The sequence below is a fragment of the Plasmodium sp. gorilla clade G2 genome, assembly GCF_900097015.1.
Source record: "Plasmodium sp. gorilla clade G2 genome assembly, chromosome: 14".
NCBI classification, from domain to species: domain Eukaryota; phylum Apicomplexa; class Aconoidasida; order Haemosporida; family Plasmodiidae; genus Plasmodium; species Plasmodium adleri (nom. inval.).
The window spans coordinates 2,282,916-2,308,724 of NC_041706.1; the positions used below are offsets into that span (position 1 = coordinate 2,282,916).

A 25,809-nucleotide genomic window follows, 5' to 3' on the forward strand; every position below is an offset into this window, starting at 1 on the left:
TTGTAAAAATTTTATAACGTTAAATTTTTATATATTGGTATAACAAACATTAAAGCGAAGAAAGTTTTTACAGCAAGTATGAAAATGATATGAAAAAAAAATAAAAAGAAAAACAAATAAAAAAATAATGTAATCAACTGCTAATTATACATTATATTATATATAAATATTTCCTCATTTAATTAAAAATACAATTCATTTTATAATTATTCAAAATGCAAGTATTTATGTATTAATAATATTGGCTTTTCGTTTTTTTTTTTTTTTTTTTTTTTTTTTTTTTTTTTGTTATTTATTTTTTACCTGCATGTTCAGAAATATTTTATAAATTAAAAAATAAAAAAAATAATAAATGTTATAAAAAAAAAAAAAATTATAATAAACAATGATAACAATTAAAAGACATATATGTTTTTCAAAAAAATGGAAAATAAAAAAAAAAAAAAAAGAAAATATACAGTAATAAAGATAATAAATTTTATATATTTTCATACAATAAAAAGCTTTTTATTTCAAAAAATTGGAAATAATAGAAAAAAATATAAATAAAATATATAAATAAATATAAATTTAAAAATATATATATATATTTATTTATTTATTTGTTTGCCTATTTATTTATATAACAACTATATATATACCCAAAAAAATACATACATATATATACATTTCATACATATGTTTCGTATTTCTCCTTTTTATTTTCAATATCTTTCTTTAATTTGTCTTGTAATTTTAATAAAATGGGATGATTAACATTCATTTCAAATGGTTCTTTTTTATTTTCTGTACAGAGAATAATTTTTCGTATGGGTAAAATATTCCTGGTTGTTGAACATATAAATGAAAATTCGAATTTGTGAATGTCTTTAATATCAATAAAATCTTTTATTAGTTTTATATTTTCCCTTTCACATAAATTGATAATTTGTTCTCTTATAGTTCCTTTAAGAACTAGTTCATCTTTGGCTGTATATAAGGTATCATTAAAAAAACAGAAAAAATTGCATGATAAACCTTCAGTTATTTGATTATTTTCATTGAATAAAACAACTTCATGACTATTTTCATTTTTAAGTTTTAAGAATTTATCTCGTACTTGAAATACATCTGCATATTTTATATTAGGAGTTTTTCTCTCTCCACACATCATATCTATTTGAACATGATCTTGATGTTTTGGTAAACATTTTATATAACACAAAATAGAATAATATTTTTCCAACATATTGACAGTACTATTAATATCCCAAGTTAATGTAATCATAACCATATAATTGGAATTATCACTGAAATGTTTTTTTTTTAAATCATCTTGTAAATTATTTAAATATTTAAAACCTGTTTTTATGTTTTTACTACTATTTTTATATATATCTTCAACTGTTAAATCCTTTAAAATTTTCGATATATGTTCTCTGTTCGTATCATTTTCTTGCACCTTCAAATAGTTGGAACAATATTTATGTAAATTATTCATATGAAGAGTAAAGTTAAAGATATACTCTGGAGAAATCACTGTTTTCATTGTTGTATATACTCCTTGTATCCCTAATTTAATAAAATCTTGAGTTGATAAATCAACAAGGGATGGAACATTGTCTTTAATTAAAATTGCCATTTTTAATAAAATTTTATATAATTATTAAATTAAAAATATCATAGAAGAAGGAAACTATTATATACATATAGAAATATATAAATCTATATATGTGGGATAATATATATTTATTTAAATATATAATTAATTTATTTTTTATGCTTTTCTTTAAATATGTTAAGATCAATATATAATTTAATAAACTATTTACTTAAAAAAAATATATATATATATAAATATATTTTTTTAATTGTTCTATAGAATTCAAACAAATAAAAGAAATGAATATATTTAAATAGGTTATTTAAAAATAATCATATATTATTATATAAATGGGGATATATGAAAAAATTTTAATTTATATGTCACCTAAGGATGATACCTAAATAATTACAAATAATAGAAAAAAATAAAATTTAATTCATAAATCTATTTATAATTTAAATTATTCTTTTTTAAAATATAATAATAAAGGGGGAAAAAAAAAATAACATATATAATATAAATAACCATTTAGGGTTTTTCTTTATATTTAATAACAACGTTCATAAGTTATTCCTAAATTTTGAATGAAATTAATAAAAATTTGGGAATATAAATTTTGATATATTAAATTTAGAATATAAATAAATAAATATATATATATATATTTATTAAAATTTTTTTTTTTTTTTTTTTTTTTTTTTATTTGTATAAATATGAACTAAATATATAAGGAAACCTACTGACAACATTGCTTATATGAGTTCTTTATTTCTTAATATATAATGTATTAACTTTTTGTGCATTTAAAATAAGAGTATTATTCCGAATACTTATTATAATTATTTTTTAATTGTTTCACACATTATTTTTTTTAATATACATATATAATATATATATATAATATATTTCCTTACAATATCTTTCTTGTATTTATAAATAATTTTTGTTTTTATTTATTTATTTATTTATTTTTTTTTAAATCTAATTAAAATGTAATACCTTACGTTAGGGAACAATTTAATTTTTTTTTTTTTTTTTCTTAAAAGAAAATAAAAATATAACATATCCCTATTATTATATACGTAAATATCTAAATGTGTACTTTTTTTTTTTTTAAAAATTATTTCTTAAATATATTTATAATAATATATCTTTTAGTTTACATTTACTATAATTATTTAATTTAAATTTTTTGTAACTTATTGCTTTTATAAAGTATTACATCAAAGGTTGATATAAAATAGAAAAAGACAAAAAAATATTATTTTTATTAAAATAATAACATAAAATTTATATTGAAATATTATCTTGTATTATTAATTGTCAGAAATAACTGATATTGATTTATTTTCAATTTCAAGCTTTTTATAAATAATAAATAAATTCATAAATATATTATATATATATATATATATATTTATTTATTTATTTATATATTTATCTATTTATTTATTGATAATTTTAGAGAGGAACGAATTTATATATAAAAATATAATATTTCTTATACACAAAGAAATAATAATAATATAAATTCATATATATTCTTACATGAAGCTGTAAATAATATATGTCATTTAAATGTTATATTTTTTTTAATTTTAAAATAAATGGACTGATATAATATAATGAAAAAAATTAAGGACGAATTTGATGATTATTATGATGCATATGAAGAGAATTGGTCACCCGATACATTTGCAGAATTGGAATCAAGCGAAAGTTTAGAAAAAACGATACAAAAAAAAATGTATAAAGAAGAATTCGAGCAGAGCAATTTCTTTTGTGCAGCAAAGGAAATATATTCAAACGACTCCGAAAGTATGCAAGTAGATAATAATGATATAAAAAAAAAAGAAATAACAAATGATGATATAGTAAATGATAATAATAATGAAATTAAAAATGATGATATAGTAAATAATGATAATAATAGTCATCATTTAGTATTAGATATCGACGAAAATATCGATCTTACTGAGGAAGACGTTGAACCTACTAATAAAAATGAAAATAATTTTGATGAAAGTAAATGGACTAATCATTTTAATGAAGAAGATCAAAAGGAAGATTCAAACAAATTATATGATGAAAGGAATGATGATATAGATGAGAACAAAAAAAGTCATGAAGAAATTAATTTATTTAAAGATATATATGATGAATTGGAAAATTCTAAAAATGAAAAAGAAAATAACTATGAGAATTATTCATATAATGATAATTATTCGAATAAAAAAAATGAAAACTGTGATTCTTTTTTGAATGAATTAAATATGTATAGTAATAACATAGAAAGAAATGATGATGAAAAAAATGATTCGTTAAGTGTCATTAATAGGAACGAATCTGACTTAAATTTATTTGATGATTTAAATGATACCAATCATTATAACAGTAATAGTAAAGATAAGAATGATTTCGATCCATGTAGTAATAGTTATAATGAATATAAAGAAAAAGATGATATTTTTGTTGATAATAATAATAATAATAGTCATATGAATGATATTTTTGAGAACTGTCATAGATATGAAAAAAACGAAGAATATGAAAACTATTCAAATAAATCATTTTGTCCTATTTTAAAGAAAGGAGAAAATGATTATGATGATACAAAGGAAAATAAAATTGATATGATAAATATGAATAATTTTGAAAGATATAATTTAAAAGATGAAAATGTAAGTTTACAAAATGATGATATTGTTAGTATTATCAGTGAAAGATTACAAGAAGATAAAAATAAAAATAAAAATTCTATGGATTATAGTTTTTATAATAATAATACCTATACAAGTTATAATGATAAAGATATAAAAGATATCTTATCAAATTATAATATGTCAAATGATATATCTAATAATTTATCTAATATTATTTCAAATATGATATCTAATAATCTATCTAATATCATATCAAATAATATATCTAATTATAATATATCCGATAGTATTGATTCAAATAAAAATAATTTAAAATATAATAATAGTCTAAATAATAATGACAGTACTATAGATAATGGTACAAATAGCTCTAATAATATAAATTATAGTAATAATAATATAAAAAATAATACCTCTTCTATTAATGATAATTATAATGGTATATTGCATAATAGTTCATTATCCAATAGAGATATATACAATCAAAGGAATAATAAAGACATAAATACTAAAAGTGATATTATGAATAATTCTTTAGATAAACATTATTATAATGATAATTATAGTTATGATAACTCTTATATAGATAAAGAAATAAATCATATGTTTGAGGAAGATAATTTAGAAAATGCTTCAATGGAATATAACAACAATTATAAACCTTTTGACAAACCGATAAACAAAGAACATGATAATGAAAAGACAGACACACCGACAGAGATAAATAATACTAAAAATGATGATATAAATATAAATATAAATAGATATAATGAATCTAATTACTCTAGAGAATATTTTGAAGAGATCGAAAATGAATTAATAATGAATGATAAAAATAATATAAATAATATGAATAATTATGATGAAGCTGATATATATAATATTAACGAACAAAAAACACAATCTGTAACACAAAAAGAAGGAAATGATGAAGAGATTAAAACAAGGGAGAATAGTATTGATATTTGTGTAGACCTATATGATGAGGAACCTTGGGACGAAAATATTAAAAGAGAAAAAAACAATGACAAGAAAAGGTTATCTAATCAGAAAGGAAAATATAATAAATCCTCCATTTTGAAAGATAACTCTTCAAATAATAATAATAATATTGAGAAGAACAATGTTAATGTTATAGGAGATAAAAAGAAGAAACAAACAAAAAAGGAAACATCACAATATAATAATAGTACTTATGTTAATAAGAAAGAAAGGATTATATCTACAAAATTAATAAAACAAACGAATGAAAGTGATAACCTTAAAGAACTAGGAAATGAATTAAATAATCAGATTAATAAACTAGAAAAAGAACAAGATAAAGTTAAAAAGCTAGAATATGAATTAATTGCTAAAAGTGCAGAAATAGAATTAGAAAGAGAAGAAATGAAAAATACCATAGAACAAGAAAAAAAAAAAATGATGAAAACTATTGAAGAAGAAAAAAAAAAATGGAATAAAGAAAAAAAAAGAATTGAAGGAGAAGTAGAGAAACAAAGAAATATTATAATGCATAAAAGAAAATTAACAAACGAAATAGCAATGTTCAAAAATAAAATAAAAGAATTAGAAGAGAAATTAGAAAAAGACAAAAAAGAACATAAAATTATTGTAGACAAATTAAAAAAAAAGGTAGACAATTTAAAAATAGAAAATGAAAAACTTAAAACAGAATTAAAAATATCAGATGAATATAGAAATAAATTAGAAGTATATCAACAAAATACTATTATGAAATTAGCTACAACAGTTAATAAAACAAAAAAAAGCCAAAATTATAAAGGCAAAAGTTTTTTAAATACATCATCTGAATCGTCAATGCAACAAGAATTATATAATAATAATTATAATAATAATAGTAATAGTATAAACAATAGCGATATTATAAATAATCACAATAATGCTAAGAATAAATTATATGATACCAAAAAAAATAATAAATTAGATATTAATAAGAACTCGTTGGAGTCTTCTGATAATTCTGATGAAATAAAAAAAATTATTAATAATAAAAAGAATAACATACATAAAGATTTAGAAATTATATATAATAGTTCTATTAACACAGAAGATGAAATTTATAACAAAAAAATATTGGACAATGACTACAAAATAAAAGTTAAAAATAATAATAATAATAATAATACACATTTGAAAAGTAACAAGAATAAATTTACACTGGATAAATTATTTATTCAAAACAAAAATGATAAAGATAGTTATAAACATTCAGATAATAATAAAATAGATGAAGAATATATTAATAAAAATTTAAAGAGAATGAGATCAATAATTAAAAATAAAAAAAAATTGTTAGAAGAAAAAATGTCTTCTCATGAAAATGACGATAGTTGTAGTTTAGTAACTACTACAAATGATATTAATTTGAATGAAAAAGAAGCATTTTTTTATGAGCACTGTAAAAAGAATAAGGATGAAATTTTATTCAGTGATGATATAAAATATGGAAATAATAAGACAAATATAAAATATGACAAAAGAATATCAAATAAAGATGGGGATGATATTATATATGAAAATATGAATAAGAAGAAAAATAAAGGTAGTACACTAAATAATAATAAAATAATGAAACCTTCTTTGGTTAATAATACAAATGAAATATATATGAGTGATTATAATACAAATGAGAATAATGAAAGGTCTTACAAAACATATAGGAATTATTCTACTAGTAATCAAAAAGGAAAGGATGATATTATAAATAATAAAGTAATATCTAAAAAAAGAACAAATAGTATAGATAGGTATAATATAAATAATAATATAGGTAATGATAATAATTTAAAACCTTTTGGTAAGGACTGGAATTTTGTAATGAACTTTGATTTTGACGAATTATTCAATCAATGTGAAAATGTTATAGAATCTATTTTTTCCTCATCTAAAAAAATAAAATATAGACAAGCATTTATTGATGGAAAGGTAGAAACGTTATTTGATGATGGATTAAAATTAATTGAAAAAAACAGAAATAAAAAAATTATGCATCCAACTAATATAACAATATATCTGTACCCTACAAAGGATTACAAGGCACACCTTCCAAATTCTTACATGGTAAAAATTAAGAAAAAAATGAAAAAAAAATATATATATATATATATATATTTGTGTGACCATATTTGTATTACTATATTTCATACATTTTTATATCAATATAATGTCTGCCTTTTAGTTATTTCGATTTGTTAACAAAGGAATATATCAAGTGAACATACCAAATAAATGCCAACTAAACAAGTAAATATTAAAAAAAAAAAAGAAAAAAAAAAAAAAGAAAAATCTTCATTAGAGACTATTTTTTTCATTACATATATGTACATATATATATATATATATATATATATATATATATATTTATTTATTTATTTTCCTTTTTGGTCTTATTTTCTTAAGATTTCCAAGTGGACAAGTAGATTGTAAATATACTGATGGACATATACAAATATTATTTTGTGATGGAAAAAGAAAAGAAATATTACCCAACAGGGAGGAGTATGTTATATTACGTAACGGTAAAATATTAAAATTAATATAAAAATGGACTTATATAAAATATTAAGAATAAAGCATATGTATATCATTTTCTTATATAAATATATTCCTAAGATGAATACATTTATACTACAACATCAATATTATAAATAAATATTATTATAAATGAATTTTTTTTTTTTTTTTCCATTTTCCTTCAGGAACTATAAAAAAGTTAAATTAAAATAAGTGTGTTAAAAAAAATGTATACATATTGGATATATTTTTAACTCAGTTTATAAGATTTGACGTTCTATTCATAAGTGAGGATATAACAAGATAAATATTTGAAATATAAAGAAACAAATAAATTTTAAATATTATATAATCTGGATTATAACTATTTAAATATATATATATATATATATATAATTCCTTTTTTTTTTTTTTTTTAATCTTTTTGGAATATATTATATATATATAATATATAGAGCATATATTATTTTATTATTATTTTCTTTATTTCTTTATTTATTTATTTATTTTTTCTTTATTTATATATTTTTTATTTTTATTCTTTTTTTTGTTATATATTATAAATAAATATAATATAATATATATATTATATGTATATATTTTTTTTTTTATCATTTTGGGAGTTCACAATTTAGTGCTTCCTTTTGTAAGCACATATTAAAAAAATATTTTCGTATTTTTCTTTCATTTTTTTTTTTTTTTTTTAAATTCAAAACAAAAAATAAATAATTTATAAAGTTAATAAATATATTATAATATATATATTATATATATATATTTTTTTTTTATACTTTTATCCTATTTGTATATAATTAGGTTTATGCATATAATTTCATTCATTAATTAGTAAATATTTTAATATATTATATATATTAATGTTTTTAAAATATATTTTTCCTATTGAGAAAAATATAAAAAAATTTATTGGTATTCTTAATTCTTAATATTTATATATATGAATATATTTTTATATTTCATTGAATATTATTTCAAAATGATATTTCAAATATAGTAATTATAATCCATTCCAGAAGTTATATATTCAAAAAAAAAAAAAAAAAAAAAAAAAAAATTAAAATAAAACATAAAATAAAATAACAAATGACAAGTAACTTAAAATATTTATATAATGATGAAATGGATGCATTATTTATAGTATTATATGAATAATGAATTTTCTTGATATTATAATTTTATTTCCGTGATAATAAGAAGGGTTATATATATATATATATATATATATATATATATATTTATATTTTTATATTATTTTATTTTTTTTTTATTATAATATATATTCATTTTCCCTTTCATTATTATACTTCTACATATATTTTTTTATGAAATAATGGATGAAGAGAAAGTTTTAAGCTATATTAGTCCCAGTAACAGCATCAATAATATACCATATAGTAATTTTATATTACCAATGTTAATAAAAAGAAAGATGCTTAACGATTTAAATGATGATAATATTAATGATGATGAAAATAATGAAGGAGGTGCATATCGAAGGAAAAGATCTAGGAAAAGTTTATATGAGAACTTTGAAATTTTAAAAGAACAAAAATTAGAAGAACATGATATATGTATAGATCATTTTAAAGATATGGAAAAATATTGTGAAAAAATATATGAATTAAAAAATATATATAATTTTTTATTTAATAATATTAATATAAATTATAACAATTATGATATTTTATATGTAAATAAAAAATTTTGTACTATTAATTGTAATAATATGATTTATGATAATAATTTATTTATAGACAATTTTATATACAACTTATTTAATTATGATAAGATCGATAAAGGGTATTTACCAAATGATGTAATAAAATATGGGAAAGAAAATATACATAATATTACACATGATATTTATAATAATAATATATTTTTAAAAAACAAAAAAAAAACAAGAAAAAATATTGGAAGAAGATACTTAAATTGTATATCCAATCAACTATTATATATTGATGATTTATCAAGACATGACATTTTATTATTAATTTCTTTTTTTATTCAATTACAAAATGAACAAAAAAAAAATGAAAAAGAAGAAAGAAATTTAGAAAATATAGCAAATATTAATGAAATTAAAATGAATATATATTCATTAAATGATATTTATAATTATTATTATAAAGAAAAAATGTATCAATGTTTTACTTGTGGATTGAGATTTATAACAAGCATGGAAAAATTAAATCATTTAGAAAATCATTACAAGAAAAGTCAATTTTATATGAACAATTCAGAAGGAACATCTATAACCAAAAGTAAAAAAAGATTTATTTATTTAGATCATATAAATTTACCTATAGAAGTTTTTGTTTGTAAAAATTATTCTATCTTTGAAGATTTTTATGATAATGTAGTAACCAAAAATATGGCTTCCTTTAATTTTCAAGGTAACCATGTAGAGGAACAAATATTGGATGATACTAATATGAATAATTATAATAATGATGATGAAAATATTTTTTATTATGATGAAGCAGAAGAAAAAAATAAAATAATAAAAATAAAAGACGAAAGTAAAAATAATGATAATTTATATTTTTCTTATCATAATAATCAAATAAATACTCATCATCCTCATAAGGATAAAAATTTAAAATCATTTTTAAGTAATAATACAAATAATAATGTACCAAAAGAAATATATAATATTTATAATATATCTTCACATAATAATAATGTTGGAAACATATTTAATTTTAAAAAGACATACAATAATATAGATAATTTTTTTAATAATAAAGAAACAATACATAATATGATCAACCCTACTATGGTTGTAGATAAAAATAAAAAAAAAAGAAATATTTTAAATGATAAAGAAAAAAGTAGTAATGAAATAAATTTCTTTGATTATATTTATGGTAATGAAAATACATATGATGTTTATTTATCTAATTATTATACAGTAACTGAGGATAATAGTGTTTTAATAAATTATATTAATGGACCTACTATGTATAGAAATATTATGAAATGTTTAGAAATTAAAGATATATATAATTATAAATTTCCTTCATGGATACCTAAAAGAAGTATAAATAATTTTTTTATTAAACGAATTAATGAATTAGATAAAGATCCTATGGGTATTCCAAAGAAGTCAAATATATTTACAAATATGTTATCAGGTAGGACTCCTAGTAATAACTTTCCTGTTAATAAATATAACCTACAGGATGATATTATTATTAATAATAATATTAATAGGGATAATAACTTGAAGGGAAAAAATAAAAAAAAAATTAATGTAATAAACAAAAAGAATTTGTGGAATATTTGCAATACTACACATGAATTTTATAATAACAAAGGATTATGTCCAATAAATGTTTTTTTAAATTATGAAAAGGAAATTACTCTACAAGACGAAACAGAAATGATTTATCAAAATAATAATGATGATAATAAAAAAGAATCAGATGCATGCCCTTTTCAGAATTCCATATGTACCCAAGAAAATGTCGAAAACAATAATGTATTATATTCATTTTTAAATATTTTTAATCAGAAATATTTTTCACATACAGACATTTTTAAAAATATATTACTTTTTTATATAAGGAAACATTATTTTATGATAACAAATGAGCTTAAGGATAATGCCGATTTTAATGAATTACATTCAAGGTTATTTCAATACATATATAATAATTATTCTAAGACAATATCTATATTTAATATAAATAATTATAAAATAGACACCTGTTTTTTATGTAAAAAAAACTTTTCCTTTGAATATTCTTATGAATATAATGATTTTTATTATACTAATGTTATTTGTGTGGATTTAAAAAATATATATGAAAATGATGATATGGAAGATATAGAAGAGGAACCCAAAACAAATTACGATATTGATATGAGTATAAAAAGAATTGATCATATATGTGATGAATATATTTATAATAATAATAATAATAATAATAATAATAGTTATGATATAATGGATACATGTTTATATCAAAAACATAAAGAATTAAATCAATTGTGTAAAGAAAGTAATAAAGAAATGTATGATAATAGATTAACACATCCAGAATTATTGAATAACAAAATAAATAAAAATGAAATTAATAATTGTCCAAACGATAATAATATAAAAAATGTAAATAATATGAATGAATATGATAATATAAATATTAATAATATATTTAATGAGATTAAAAAAATTATAGATGATAATTGTTTACTTGAGAATACAGTTATTGAATCTTCCATAGATTATAATATTCATATGAATATTATAAATAAAAAAAACAAAAAAAGAGATAATACCATGAATCATTATAATAATTTATTTAAAAATTTTTGTATTCCATATGATACATTAGATACATTGCATAGAATTAAAAAGAGTAACATAACAGGTAATACAAATATGACAACAAATAATTTTAATAATAATACAACAGAAGAGGAAGGATATACAAATGAAGAAATAGATAATTTTGTAAAAAATTATGATAATATAACAAATGATATAAAGAATGCTGTATTTCAGAGTACCTACCAAAATAGATGTACATCAAAAAATAATAAAAATTGTTTTAACGATATAATTATGAGTTACATAAATAATGATGAAAATAAAAAAAGGGAGCATACGAACATTTATTTCCCTTCTAAAAATTATACCTATACAAACTTTACATATTTCCATATACAATGTTTTAAAAATTATATAGAATATTGTATACTTCCATATTACTTCCTTACAAAATTAAATGACAAATATTTTAAAAATATAATATTAGGAGCAATAACTGATTTATATAATTCTTACAAAAATATATGTAACAAGAATGATACTACAGATCTTAAAATATCAAACTTTAAAAAAAAAAGACAATTTCATAAAAGGAGACACTTTTAATGATCAAAGTTGAAATGTCGCAACGAAAAAATTGGATATAAATAAATTAATACATATGAGTGGGTTATTTATGGTGGTACTTAAAAACAATATAAGAACATCATATTATTAATATAATAGTTTAATTGTTTTGTATTTATATATGATATATATAACCCACGATTTGTGAAGTGCAATATTTATCATATATATATATAATATATATATTTTTTTTTTTGGTTTGACTTGTACATTCATTGTTTTTCTTTCTTTCTTTTTAAATATTTATGTTTATAAGAAACATATTTTTTTTTAATAATTTGTTTTAAAACTGTTTTTTTTTTAGTAATTTTTTTAAAAACTTGAAAAAAAAAAAAAAAAAAATATATAATAAAAGTAAAAATATTGGTTGAAAAAGATGATTTTTATTATATTTTCCATATATATTATATTTCTTTTATTTTTCTTTTTGTAAATAAAACAAAAACATATGTTAATTATAAATACTTGGTTATATACCACACATATATATATATATGTATACTTTACAAAATTTTGAGTATGAAATAAATTGAAATTATTAATATATATATATATAACATATGGTGGATCGTACATATATATAATATGTAATATATATAAAAATAAAAAGAAAAATAAAATAAGCTTATACTAAATTAGTATAATATATGACATTATATAATATATAATATATATATATATTTATTTGTTTGATTATATTTTTGTTCAATCGTTTATTTAGTAATCTAGGGGACATCTGACACAATTTTTTACAAAATCACAAAATTTGCATTTCCATTTATCGGAGTTTTCTACAACATCACTTGATCTTTTTCCATCCCAATAATCGAGTAATATATTTATAGTATATAAAGTAGAATGATAAAAGTATGGAATTAAATTTCTAGAAAATTCTTTTCCTTCATGTTCATATACAATTTCCATTTCTTCTTTAATTTTTGGTAATTTCATAAATAATTTATTTAATTCGATAGATAAGTTTTCTAAATTTTTATATTTGACAAGATCAACAGCAGTAAATTCAAATAATGGATCACATTCATAAATTTCAAAAAGTTTTTTAAAATCAGCTTTTCCATTTTTTAATTGTTGTAATATAAAACAATATGTTTGAACTTGTATTGCTGAAGTTCTTTTTTGTGCTAGAGAAGGTTCTTTTTTTTCTTTTCTTGTTTTTGTATCAGATATAATAAGATATTCTTTTTTAGTAACATTATCATATTCAATTCTCAATTCATCAATAATACCTCTTAAAACATAATTTCTTATAATACCAAAAACCCAAACTTCTCTAGCTTTTTTAGTTTGAAATAATTGTCCTAATAATGTTATACTATTTAATAAACGATAACCTAAAGATTCTTCTCTTGTATTTACTTCTACATTTACAATTAAGTGATCAGCTTTTTCTAATATTTCATGTCTCTCAATACCTAAACGCATAGCTTCTGTTTCTCTTCTTTTTCCTGTTGTCAACACTAATTCTAGTTGTTGTTCACACCATAATTGAGCTGACAAATCTGTAATACTTAATTTGTATTTTTTATTAAATTTTTCATTTGGAGATTTAGATTCTTTATATAATTTTTCTGTCTCGTTAATTTGTTGTTCTTCTAATAAATCCTCTATATCATTTACTAACAGATCAAATTCAGATGGTGATACAATATCTTTCTTCTGTTCTTTTATATGTTCATGAAAAAGCCTATTTCGTTTTTCTATATTTAAGTTGTCATTTTCTTCTTCCTTTTTCCAAATTATATTGTATGTCGTAAGCATTTTAAAAAAATAACAAAAAAAAAAAATAAAAAATAATAAAATAAAATAATTTAAAAATTATAAATAAATGTTTTGAAATATATTTTGGTACCTATAAATATATATATATATATATATTTATTTATTTATTGAAATGTGTAAATATTTATCTATATACATAAAAATATATAAATATTTATATATACATATGTGTATATTTCATGTTTGCTTTATAAAATTTCTCCTATAAAATAGAATAGCACATATTACATAGCACGCACATATAATACAAATTTATATTAATAATTATTTATAAATATAAATATATATATAGATATATATAATATCACAATTTGAAATATTATATCATAGAGTAAAACATAAGGGACCAAATAAATATACAAAAAAAAATATAAAATATAAAATATAAAATATAAAATAATAATGTAAAAATGAAGATAATACATATAATATGTATTTATATATATAAATATATATATATATGTATATATATATATATATATATATATATTAATACATTTGTGAAATATACCCCAAATTAAAAGTTTATTTAAAAAAAAAAAAAAAATACAAAAGTCATTTCAACATATGAATTATATACATTTACTATCTAATATTTTATATATACTATATATAATGCGAAAAATTTTATATACAATCAGATATATAATAATTTTTACACAATATATATATATTATATATAAAGGCAAAGAGAAAAAAAAAATATATATTAAGCGCATATACATATATATATATATATATATATATATATAATAAAAACATAAGATAAATCCTATAAGATTATTTTTTTAAAAATATTTCACAATAAATATAACATTAATATATAATTATATATATATAACCATTAAATTTTCTATAAAGTGTATATATAATTATATTTTTAAATAACATTAATTTTTAAAACTGTTATTTTGTTTATATTAGTCATTATCCTATGTAAAATATATATAAATGTATATAATAAAAAAAAAAAAAGTGTATACTAATTTATATATATATATATATATATATATATATATATATATTATATACACTTCATCAAGGTATATTTCTTAATTATTCTTTTTTTTTTTTTCCATTTATATTTTTAATAAATAATATAAAATATATGATATTAAATAAATTAAAAAAAAAAAAAAAAAAAAAAAAGACGACAATATGTATTTATATATATTAAAGTAGAAATAAATATATTTATGTGTAAAATGTATTATACATATATGTGTCCATTGAAATGAACAGACTTCATTTTACTTTATTATTTTTTAATATTTTTTTTTTAAAAGAATAAAGTCTCATATTATATATAATATATATCTTAACAATATATATATATATATACTCAAAAAATTAAACACTTTTTTCTATATAAAAAATAAGATATATTATATATAATAGATTTGTACATCAAAATGTATTATATATATTTAATACTTATTATTATATAATTAGGATTTATATATATATATATATATTGTTACATTTTATGACATATATAAAATCAATAAATGGATAAAAAAATATATATTTATATATGTTAAGAAATATAAAAAGTAAACATGAGCAATGTTTTTTATAAATATATTATCTTACATAAAATATAACAAATTTAAAAAGACTAATTTTTTTTTTTTTTTTTTAAAACATTAAGTATAAAAATCAAAAAATTGTAATAATATATTTTTATTTTTATAAGTGAGACTTATATTTTAATTAAATAAGGTTATATATTATATATATTATATTTCTTCTTTAAAAAATATATAATGAGAGATAAACAAGCAATAGTAGTAAGAATTATTTTTATGAATATATAAACATATATAATATACATTAAAATAATATTAAAAAATATATATATATATATATATATATATATATTTTACATATATGATTTTTAAAAACATAAAAAATATAAAAAACCCTTCTCACTCTTAGACTAAAGATTATTTAGAATGTGTAAAAATATACACATATAATATATACATGTATTTATATATATATAATATATAATATATATATATATATGTATACAATAATAATGAATAGAATAAAATAAACCAAAGACACGAAAGAAAATGAAAAAATTAAAAATTAAATATTAAAAAATAAAAATTAAAAATTAAAAAATAATAAAAATTACTATTAAATCATTATTATTATTATTATTATTATATATATTATGATTTTGTTTTATTTAAAATATTACATTTGGTTATATATAATTATTCATATTGAAAAAAAATTATAACAATTATTTATTTGAAAATGTTTTTATATATAACTGTAAAAATTTTATTTAAAAAAAAAAAAATTAAAAAAAATAATAAAAAAAAAACAAAATAATTATAATATATCAAAGTCTATAAAATATATATATATATGTAATATTTATTTTTTCTTTTGAAATTGTTAAATTATATAAAATTAATTTTGTTTTTATTAATTTATATATATATATAAAAATTTGGTACATATATATACGTACATATGTCAAATGTCTAATGCAGAAAATTTTTTAACCAAAAAAAAAAAAAAAAAAGAAAAAAGGAAAATTAAATCATAAATGAAATTAATTATATATAATTTTAATTATTTTAATTGCAAAAAAAAAAAAAAAAAAAAAAAAATTACAATATATATAATGTATATATATATATATTTATTTATTTATACTTTAATTTATTTATATATTTTTTTGAATTCTTTTTAATTTAATTTGTTTTATTTTGTTTTATATTTTTTTAGTCGATATTAACTTTGTCATTTCCTTTGAAAAAATATTTTCCATTTTTTTGTAGACAGAATTCTTTTAAAATATTTCTAAAATAAATATCTGGTATATTTAATTGTGACTTAATAAATGTTTCAACTTTTTTGATGATTTCATTTTTTGTTAACACAATATTATGATCATTTTTGAAAATATTAATAACTGCATTTCTACATTTATTAAAATCACTATTATTTTTTATTTTTAGGAACCACATATTATTAATATTAATAGCAATATTATTTAGAGCTTGAATAAATGTTTGTAAATCTATATGTATATTTTTGGATTCTTTTTTTATATTATTATAAATATGATCAAAAGAAAAACAATTATTATTTAACATATCAGTAATATATTTTTCTAATGTTCTTATGTCTAATTTATAATCATTAATAATAATTTTACTATTCTTATACATTTGTATAATCTTTGCTATTTTTATCATTTTATTTTTCCATTTTTCATTATATGATAAACATAAATTTATATTATTTAATAAAAATAATTCATCCATTTTATGTTTAAAAAAATATCCAGTATATTTATATTCACATAAAGGTCCAAATATTTCTACAAGCACATTATTTGATAAATTTGTAGCCTTTTCAAAATTTTCAATTATAATAGATGTTGAAGAATTCATTTTTTTTCTACCAATACTGTCATTATTTCTTATACTATTATGATTATCGTAATTATTATAAGCACTGTAATTAATACTATTATTATTATTATTATTATTATTTATATTATTATTTTTGTTATTTATTATTTGATGTCTAGTATCATATATAAACTTATATAACATAGGTTCCACTTGCTTATATATAATAACTAATAATAAATCTCGTACTCTCATTTTATAATCCACATAAGAAAATCTTTCCTCAGTACTACCATTCTGTATATTATTTTTATCCATATTACTATTACTTATATTTTTGTCATTTGTGTTATTTTCAATAATATTATTATTATTATTATTATTATCTTTCATATTTTCCTTCTTATCTTCTTTACCTCGTAAAAATTTATATAAATATTTCGATTTAATAACCCACAATCCTAAAATATTTACACAATATTTTTTTACACAATTTAATAAAACCTCATCGTCTACATTCCATTTTAATATTCTCTTTAAATCTTGAAAACTCTGAACATTTTTTATACGAAACAGATTTATAATTTGTTCATCCAGACTTAAAGAAAAGAAATACATCATATTAATATTAGTAAATATATCCTCATCATTATTTGTTGAACTATTATTATATCTTTTTATATTATTAGAGCAACTATCTTTATATATGCCATTAGTCATATTATTATCATCATTTAAATGTGAGTAACCTTCATATTCTTTAGCATTTTTACACATATTATTTAAATATAAGTAAGCATCATTATTAAATTTAATTTCTTTAATATCCTTTTTAATAAAGGAATCATTATTATATGTATTATATTTATCCTGATCAAGTATCATCTCTTTTTTATTTTCACTTGTTTGTATTATATTATCATGTTCATAATTGATGGTTGTAAACAGTGATATTAATTCATGCGCTTCATATGATTCCTGATCATATATATTAACAATACTGCTCCATACATTATTACTAAGGTTATTCATATTAATATTGTTACTACTATTATTGTTACTATTATTACTATTATTATTATTATTGTTGTTGTTATTATTATTATTATTATTATTGTTGATAATATTACTTTTATTATTAAAATTTACACATTTATTGTTTTCCAAGTTGTCTTCATTATCCCTTTCATTATAATAATTATTATTATTCTTATTATTATTATTATTAATATTAATATTATTACCATTACTATTATTAACATTCATATTGTACATGCCATTTATATTCATAAGTGCCAGTTTATTTTCACCCTTACAAGAATCGTCTAATATTCTATCCAAAATTATATTATCATAACACGGCTTGAATTGATATATATGCTTTAAAGGTATCATAAAAATTTCTTTTTTATTTGTAACTTCATTATATTTAAATATACAAACACAATTTGTTATATATTCACATAAAACACTAGTACTAATTAATCTACTTATATTCTTATCTATCTTTTCATCTTTATACATTGTATTAGATTCATGAAAATCCTCTTTTATTGATTCATGTAATTTATATTCAAATATATAACTTTCCTCATTATTCTGTACATTAGTTTTTATATTCCTTAATTTATTATAATTATTACATTTATATATCTTTTGTATATTATTTGTAAAATTATAAGGACGATATTTAGGTCTCAAAGGATATTGTATAAGATAAGTATTAATATTATTTAAATTATATTCATTAACGTTATTTAAATATATATCTATTTCTTCTTCAATTTCTTCATCATCTGTGTTTGAGTTCTCAGACTCTCTGTCAGATTCTTCTGCATAAGTATAATTACTAAAGTATTTTAAATCTTCTTCCATAATCAAAAAAAAAAAAAAAACACAAAGAAAAAAAAAAAAAAAAATTAAAAATATAAAAAATTATACAATAAAATAAAATACATATAAAATATATATATATACATATAATGTAATATAAAATGTATTTAATTTAATTATATAATATTATTATATATATTTTTTTTTTTTTTTTTTTTTGGTGAAAAAATTCCTTATTTTATATAAGGCCTCCTTCCACTTAGCATTTCATACAACTGAAAAAATTCTACAATTTTCAAGGCTAAAAAAGAATAATATATAATATAAATAAAAATAGAAAGAAATTAAAATAAAAATATATCTAATAAAATGTAACTCTTTAATGTTCATTTTATTTAGAGATATATTATATAGAACACGAAACAAATCAAAATATAAAATATAAAATATAAAATAATAAATAAAAATATATATATATATATATATTTTTTTTTTGATACAAAAAATATTAAACACATACGGATAACATTTCTCGTATATTCATTTACATATATATATATATAATATTACATGTATATATTATATATATATATTATATTATCGTATCATTTTATTCTTATATTTAAAATAATTATTAATATATAAATATATTATTCCATTTTAGTACCTCTAAATTTATCTATTTTTTCTTTTCTTTTCTTTTTTTTTTTATCAAAATGATATATTTTTTTTTAACATGGTATGTTTGAATATATTATTTATGTAACCAATCAGTTTAACAATAAATAAAAAAAACTTCTTACATTCTAGGGAAAAAAGTCAAAAAAAATAAAATCAAATAAATAAAAACAAATAATTAATAAGGGAATTATATTAAATAAGAAAAATATACATATAACTAATATATATATATATATATATATATATATATTATTAGATATATATTTATTTTTTATGTATATTTCGATTTTAAAAAAAGTCATTTCAAAAAATGAACACAGGCATATTTCAAAGTGGAAAAGATGATAAGAATAAATCAAATATATCAGATGGAACTATGAATAATATGATGAACATTAATAAGAATTTTAATTTTTCTTCATTTAATGAGAATGAACTTCCCAGATACGTAAATGAATTTATTCAAAAAATGAATCATCCTTATATTTGTATGATTCATGTTATTCCTAAATTATTGTCCATATTTATGTAATTTAAAAACAAAAATAAAAAGGAACACAAACAAATATATATATGAATATACCTTTACATATATATATATATATATATATATATATATATATATATTATTTTTTTCCATTTTATAGTTATTTTCTAGGGCCATTTTTATTTAGAAATGAACAGACAAAAGAATACGATTTCATTATAACCTTTGCAATTACCTTTTTTTTAGTTTCATTGGACTTTTATTTAGTTAAAAATATAACAGGAAGGTAAACAGGAACATATATAAATATATACCTTTATATATATATATATATATATATATATTGATTTATTTATTCATTCATTTATTTATGCTTCCAGATTTTTGGTAAGAATGATATGGTGGATAGACTCAGGTGACGATTATTCTAACAATGTAATTTTTCATTCATTAGAAGATAAATCATCAAATAGTAATGAAAAAAATGTTTTTTGGTTTTCTTTATATATTTACGTTTTTATTTGGCTAGTACAAACAATACAAATGTTTATATCATTTCAAGTCTGTTGGTTTTTATTATGCGTTTTATGTTTCTTTTTATCATATTATAATTTATATAATTTTTGGAAATGTTCAAAGGAACAACCAAAAATTGTAACAGGTGTTTTGAATAAAATTAATTTTAATGCTATATTAAAAAAAATAGTTAATAACACATACTAATATATTACATATATATATATATATATATATATATATATATATATATATATATATATATATATTTAATGTTTATAAATTTCGTTCATTTATTTATTTATTTATTTATTTATTTTTTAATAAAATACCCTATAGAAAAATTTTATTGTTTTTGTTTATTTTTTTTATTATTTTATTTTTTTTTGTTTGTTTCTTTGTTTAGTTATATATATATATATATATAATGAAACATTTTTAAAAATGATATATTTTAAAATTTTTAAGAATGTTGTAAAAAATAGACTTTTTCAATTAATTTTAAAAAAGAAAAACATACATATAATAAATATGTATTTATATTATTTCCATATGTTTGTTATATATACAAATATTGTTTTTATTAATTCTTCACTTTTTTAATCTAAGAAGAAAAAAATATTCATTTTTTGTTATTTTACAAATGTATTATAAATAAAAAAAAAAAAGCTATATATATTTATTAAATATTAATTATATTATAAATATAGTAAAATAATACATGTAAAAAAAAATACAAGGGAATTAAATAAATACATTTTATAAATAATATATATATATATATATAATATATATATAATATAGATGGACTTGTATATTTTTTTAGAAAAAAAATATTTTTTTATCATATATTTTATATCATCCTAATTTAGAAAAATTGATCTGTCATTTTTTTAAATGTACGCATATATTCATAGGTTAAAAAAATAAAATATGATATAATTATATTTTAATACATTTTTATTATATTTCTTTTTTTTTTTTTTTTTAAATATTATTTTTTTTTTTTTTTTTTTTTTATTTTTAAAAAGAAATATATATTATTATGTATTCATTTTTATTCTTAATAACATTTATATGTTTTAAGCAGTTTTGAAAAAGAATATATTAAAATATGTTTTTTTTCTAAAAATAATTCATTTGTTTTTAATACCCAATATAAAAAAAAAAAAAAAAAAAAAATACATAATATAATAGTAAAGGAATATATAAATGTTATATATATTTAATTATAATAAATATTTATTTATTATTTTTTGTTTTTTTTATAAAATAATACATATGTATCAAACTTTATATATATATAATATATATATAGAATATAAATACATAAACGTAACACAAAATATATACCTTTAATGTTATATGTTATGACATTTATGATGTTATTATATATATAAAAAAAAAAATAAAATAAAATAATATTAATAATAATAATAAAAAAAACCAGTTTTATTATAACAAAAATATATATAAAATATTTAATAATATACCTTTTGTTTTAAAATTAACAAAAATGGAAACACAAGAGGCAGCAAATATTGAGTCTAAAGAAGAAAAGCAAAGTGGAACGGCAGATGTAATAGATACAAAAAAGGAGGAACAAAGTTCACAAAAGAAGGAAGATAATAATAATGATGATAATAAATCAAGCGATAAAAACCAACCAGCTGATGATAATAAATCTAGCGATAAAAACCAACAAGCTGATGATAATAAATCTAGCGATAAAAACCAACTAGCTGATGATAATAAATCTAGCGATAAAAACCAACCAGATGATGATAATAAACCCAAAGAGGGAAGTGATAATGTTATGAATATGTTTTTGAATTATCTACAAAAAAATAAAGATGATCCAGCTATCCTTCAAACCATGATGTCTATGATGGCTAAACAAGATAAAAATAATTTATCATCCACAGATCTTTTGTCGTTTACAAATAGTTTAAATAAAAAAGATGAAGAGAAGTGTGAAAAAAATAAGGAAGAAGATAAAAAGGAAAATTGCGTACCAGGCGATGGTGATAAAAAGTCTAGTGAATTAATATCAAAGAAAGAGGAAAAGGACGAGAATGTGTCTACGTCGGATAGTCAAAAAAATAATAGTATAAAACCAATAAGCGAAAATGATAATAAGGAAAATAATGATAATAATAATAATAATGAAGAAGTTGTTAAAAAAAAGCACAGTGTACTTGTAGAAGATAATGATGATTATGAAATTGAAGAAACTGCAGAAACGAAAGAACCAGTAGAAGAAGAAGCAATATCAATAATTGAAAATATAAATATTGATAATAAAGAAAAAAAAGCGAATGATTTATTTAGCACAACTAGTAGTACAATTGACAAAAATGATAATAATAATAATAATGATGATAATAATAAAAATAATGATAATAATAAAAATAATGATACTACCACTAGTAGTAGTAATAATAAAGAAAGTAGTGATTTTAAATTATATCATTCAAAAAATACGTGGGAAGAACTAAAAATTGATAACGAATTAATACAAATATTAACCTATTTAAAATTTTTAGGACCATCAAAAATACAAGCTTATGCATTACCTATAATTTTAAGTAGTAATAAGAATTTAATAGCTCAATCACAAAATGGATCAGGAAAAACTTTAACCTTTGTTATTGCAATGTTATGTAAAATTAATAGAACATTTTCATCTTTACAAGCTGTTTGTATATGTCCTACAAGAGAATTATCACAACAGAATTATGATGTAGTGTGTAACTTTACAAAATATTTAAATGTTAAAGTTTTTTTGGCTGTACCATTATGTGAGAGATATAATAAATCAGGAGGATATCAGATATATGTAGGTACTCCTGGAAAAACATTAGATTTTTTAAAACGAAAATTTATTGATACAAAAAATATAAAATTATTTGTATTAGATGAAGCAGATGATTTAATTGATATAAAAAATAATATGTCTTCACAAGTCGAAACAATAAAAAGATTTTTACCACGATCTTGTCAAATACTATTATTTTCAGCAACATATAATGATAGTGTACGTAAATTTGCAGATCAGTTTGCTCCTAAAGCTACAAAGATAAGTGTAAGACAAGAAGATTTGACATTAAAATGTGTAAAACAATATTATTTAATAACAGAAAATGATGAACAGAAATATTATTATTTATCAGAATTATATTGTTCCATGACAATATCACAGTGTGTTATATTTGTAAATTCAAAAAAATCAGCATATAATTTATATAATTTTATGACAGAAAATAATCATAATGTAACTTTAATTTGTGCTGATAGTATTATAAGTCGTTTTACAAAAAATCAAGTTCAAAAAGCAAATGTTCTAGGAATGGATCCAAAAACAAGAGATACCTTAATGTCAGATTTTAAAAAAGGAATATCAAAAGTATTAATATGTACAGATTTATTATCTAGAGGTATTGATGTACCTTCTATAAGTTTAGTAATCAATTTTGATTTACCATATATATATCAAGGAAGAATAGGAGATACTGTAAATAATGCATCTAATCAACGGGTTAATATGGAAACATATATACACAGAATTGGTAGAACAGGTAGATTTGGAACTAAGGGTATGGCAATTAATTTTATTAGTAAAAATCAAATGTCTCATATTAAACAAATAGAAGAATATTATAAATGTTCTATAGCCGATCTTGAATTTGATTCAGAATTAATGATAACATCTTTAACCAAATTGAAAAATTAAAACAAAAAAAAAAAAAAATAAATAAATATATATATTATATACATTTTTGTATTATAGAAAGAAATCTACAATTTTAATATATATGTTATAAATGGTATATGTATATATATATATATATATAATTGTTTTATTATATTATAATTTTCATTTTGTTTTTTTTACCATAAAATAAAAAAAAAACGACAAGTAAAAATAACTTACTCTCATATTTTTAAAATGTATATATTTTTATATATATAAACATATTGGTATTTCTTTTTATGTATTGTGGCTTTTTTATATTCCCATTTTGTATTCGTAAATATATTTTTATTTTTTCTTTTAAACTATATACATATATATAAATGACACCTAAATTGTTAACTTTATATAAATATTACTCTTACTACGTTTTAGTTAACTTAAAATATAAAACGTAAATTATTTTATCATATGTGTATAATTAGGATGTAATTTGTACGACCCCATATAATCATATAAAATAATAAATAAATAAATAAATATATATGAATATATATATATGTAATTTTTTTTTTTTTTTTTTTTTTTTTTTCCATTTATATAAAAAATATCTCTTGTAATACAATTTTAGTTCGTAAAAAATATAATTAAGGATAAAAAAATAAAATTAATTAAAATTCATATATTTTTATATTTTCATAGAATGTCGAATTTA

The 25,809-nt window shown here is 17.5% G+C and overlaps 7 protein-coding genes across 7 annotated transcripts; 4 read left to right on the forward strand and 3 right to left on the reverse strand.

The window, feature by feature from the left end:
• Positions 1-670: 670 nt before the first annotated feature.
• PADL01_1458400 (aminodeoxychorismate lyase) lies at positions 671-1,621 on the reverse strand (the record flags this gene model as incomplete). The annotated part of the gene is made up of 1 exon (XM_028684881.1): positions 671-1,621. One exon carries the CDS (start codon positions 1,619-1,621, stop codon positions 671-673), a length of 951 nt encoding a protein of 316 aa, XP_028540915.1.
• A 1,589-nt stretch (positions 1,622-3,210) lies between these two features.
• PADL01_1458500 (spindle assembly abnormal protein 4, putative) lies at positions 3,211-7,990 on the forward strand (the record flags this gene model as incomplete). Its single annotated transcript, XM_028684882.1, has 4 exons — positions 3,211-7,329; positions 7,448-7,512; positions 7,669-7,787; positions 7,968-7,990. 4 exons carry the CDS (start codon positions 3,211-3,213, stop codon positions 7,988-7,990), a joined length of 4,326 nt encoding a protein of 1,441 aa, XP_028540916.1.
• A 1,140-nt stretch (positions 7,991-9,130) lies between these two features.
• On the forward strand, positions 9,131-12,682 carry PADL01_1458600 (conserved Plasmodium protein, unknown function; the record flags this gene model as incomplete). Its single annotated transcript, XM_028684883.1, has 1 exon — positions 9,131-12,682. The coding sequence occupies one exon, from the start codon at positions 9,131-9,133 to the stop codon at positions 12,680-12,682; it is 3,552 nt and encodes a 1,183-aa protein (XP_028540917.1).
• Positions 12,683-13,420: 738 nt separating this feature from the next.
• Positions 13,421-14,482, reverse strand: PADL01_1458700 (exonuclease V, mitochondrial, putative; the record flags this gene model as incomplete). Its single annotated transcript, XM_028684884.1, has 1 exon — positions 13,421-14,482. The coding sequence occupies one exon, from the start codon at positions 14,480-14,482 to the stop codon at positions 13,421-13,423; it is 1,062 nt and encodes a 353-aa protein (XP_028540918.1).
• A 2,765-nt stretch (positions 14,483-17,247) lies between these two features.
• On the reverse strand, positions 17,248-19,758 carry PADL01_1458800 (conserved Plasmodium protein, unknown function; the record flags this gene model as incomplete). The annotated part of the gene is made up of 1 exon (XM_028684885.1): positions 17,248-19,758. The coding sequence occupies one exon, from the start codon at positions 19,756-19,758 to the stop codon at positions 17,248-17,250; it is 2,511 nt and encodes an 836-aa protein (XP_028540919.1).
• Positions 19,759-20,707: 949 nt separating this feature from the next.
• Positions 20,708-21,607, forward strand: PADL01_1458900 (golgi apparatus membrane protein TVP23, putative; the record flags this gene model as incomplete). The annotated part of the gene is made up of 3 exons (XM_028684886.1): positions 20,708-20,925; positions 21,045-21,170; positions 21,265-21,607. The coding sequence occupies 3 exons, from the start codon at positions 20,708-20,710 to the stop codon at positions 21,605-21,607; spliced, it is 687 nt and encodes a 228-aa protein (XP_028540920.1).
• A 1,309-nt stretch (positions 21,608-22,916) lies between these two features.
• PADL01_1459000 (ATP-dependent RNA helicase DBP5) lies at positions 22,917-25,133 on the forward strand (the record flags this gene model as incomplete). The annotated part of the gene is made up of 1 exon (XM_028684887.1): positions 22,917-25,133. The coding sequence occupies one exon, from the start codon at positions 22,917-22,919 to the stop codon at positions 25,131-25,133; it is 2,217 nt and encodes a 738-aa protein (XP_028540921.1).
• Positions 25,134-25,809: the final 676 nt, after the last annotated feature.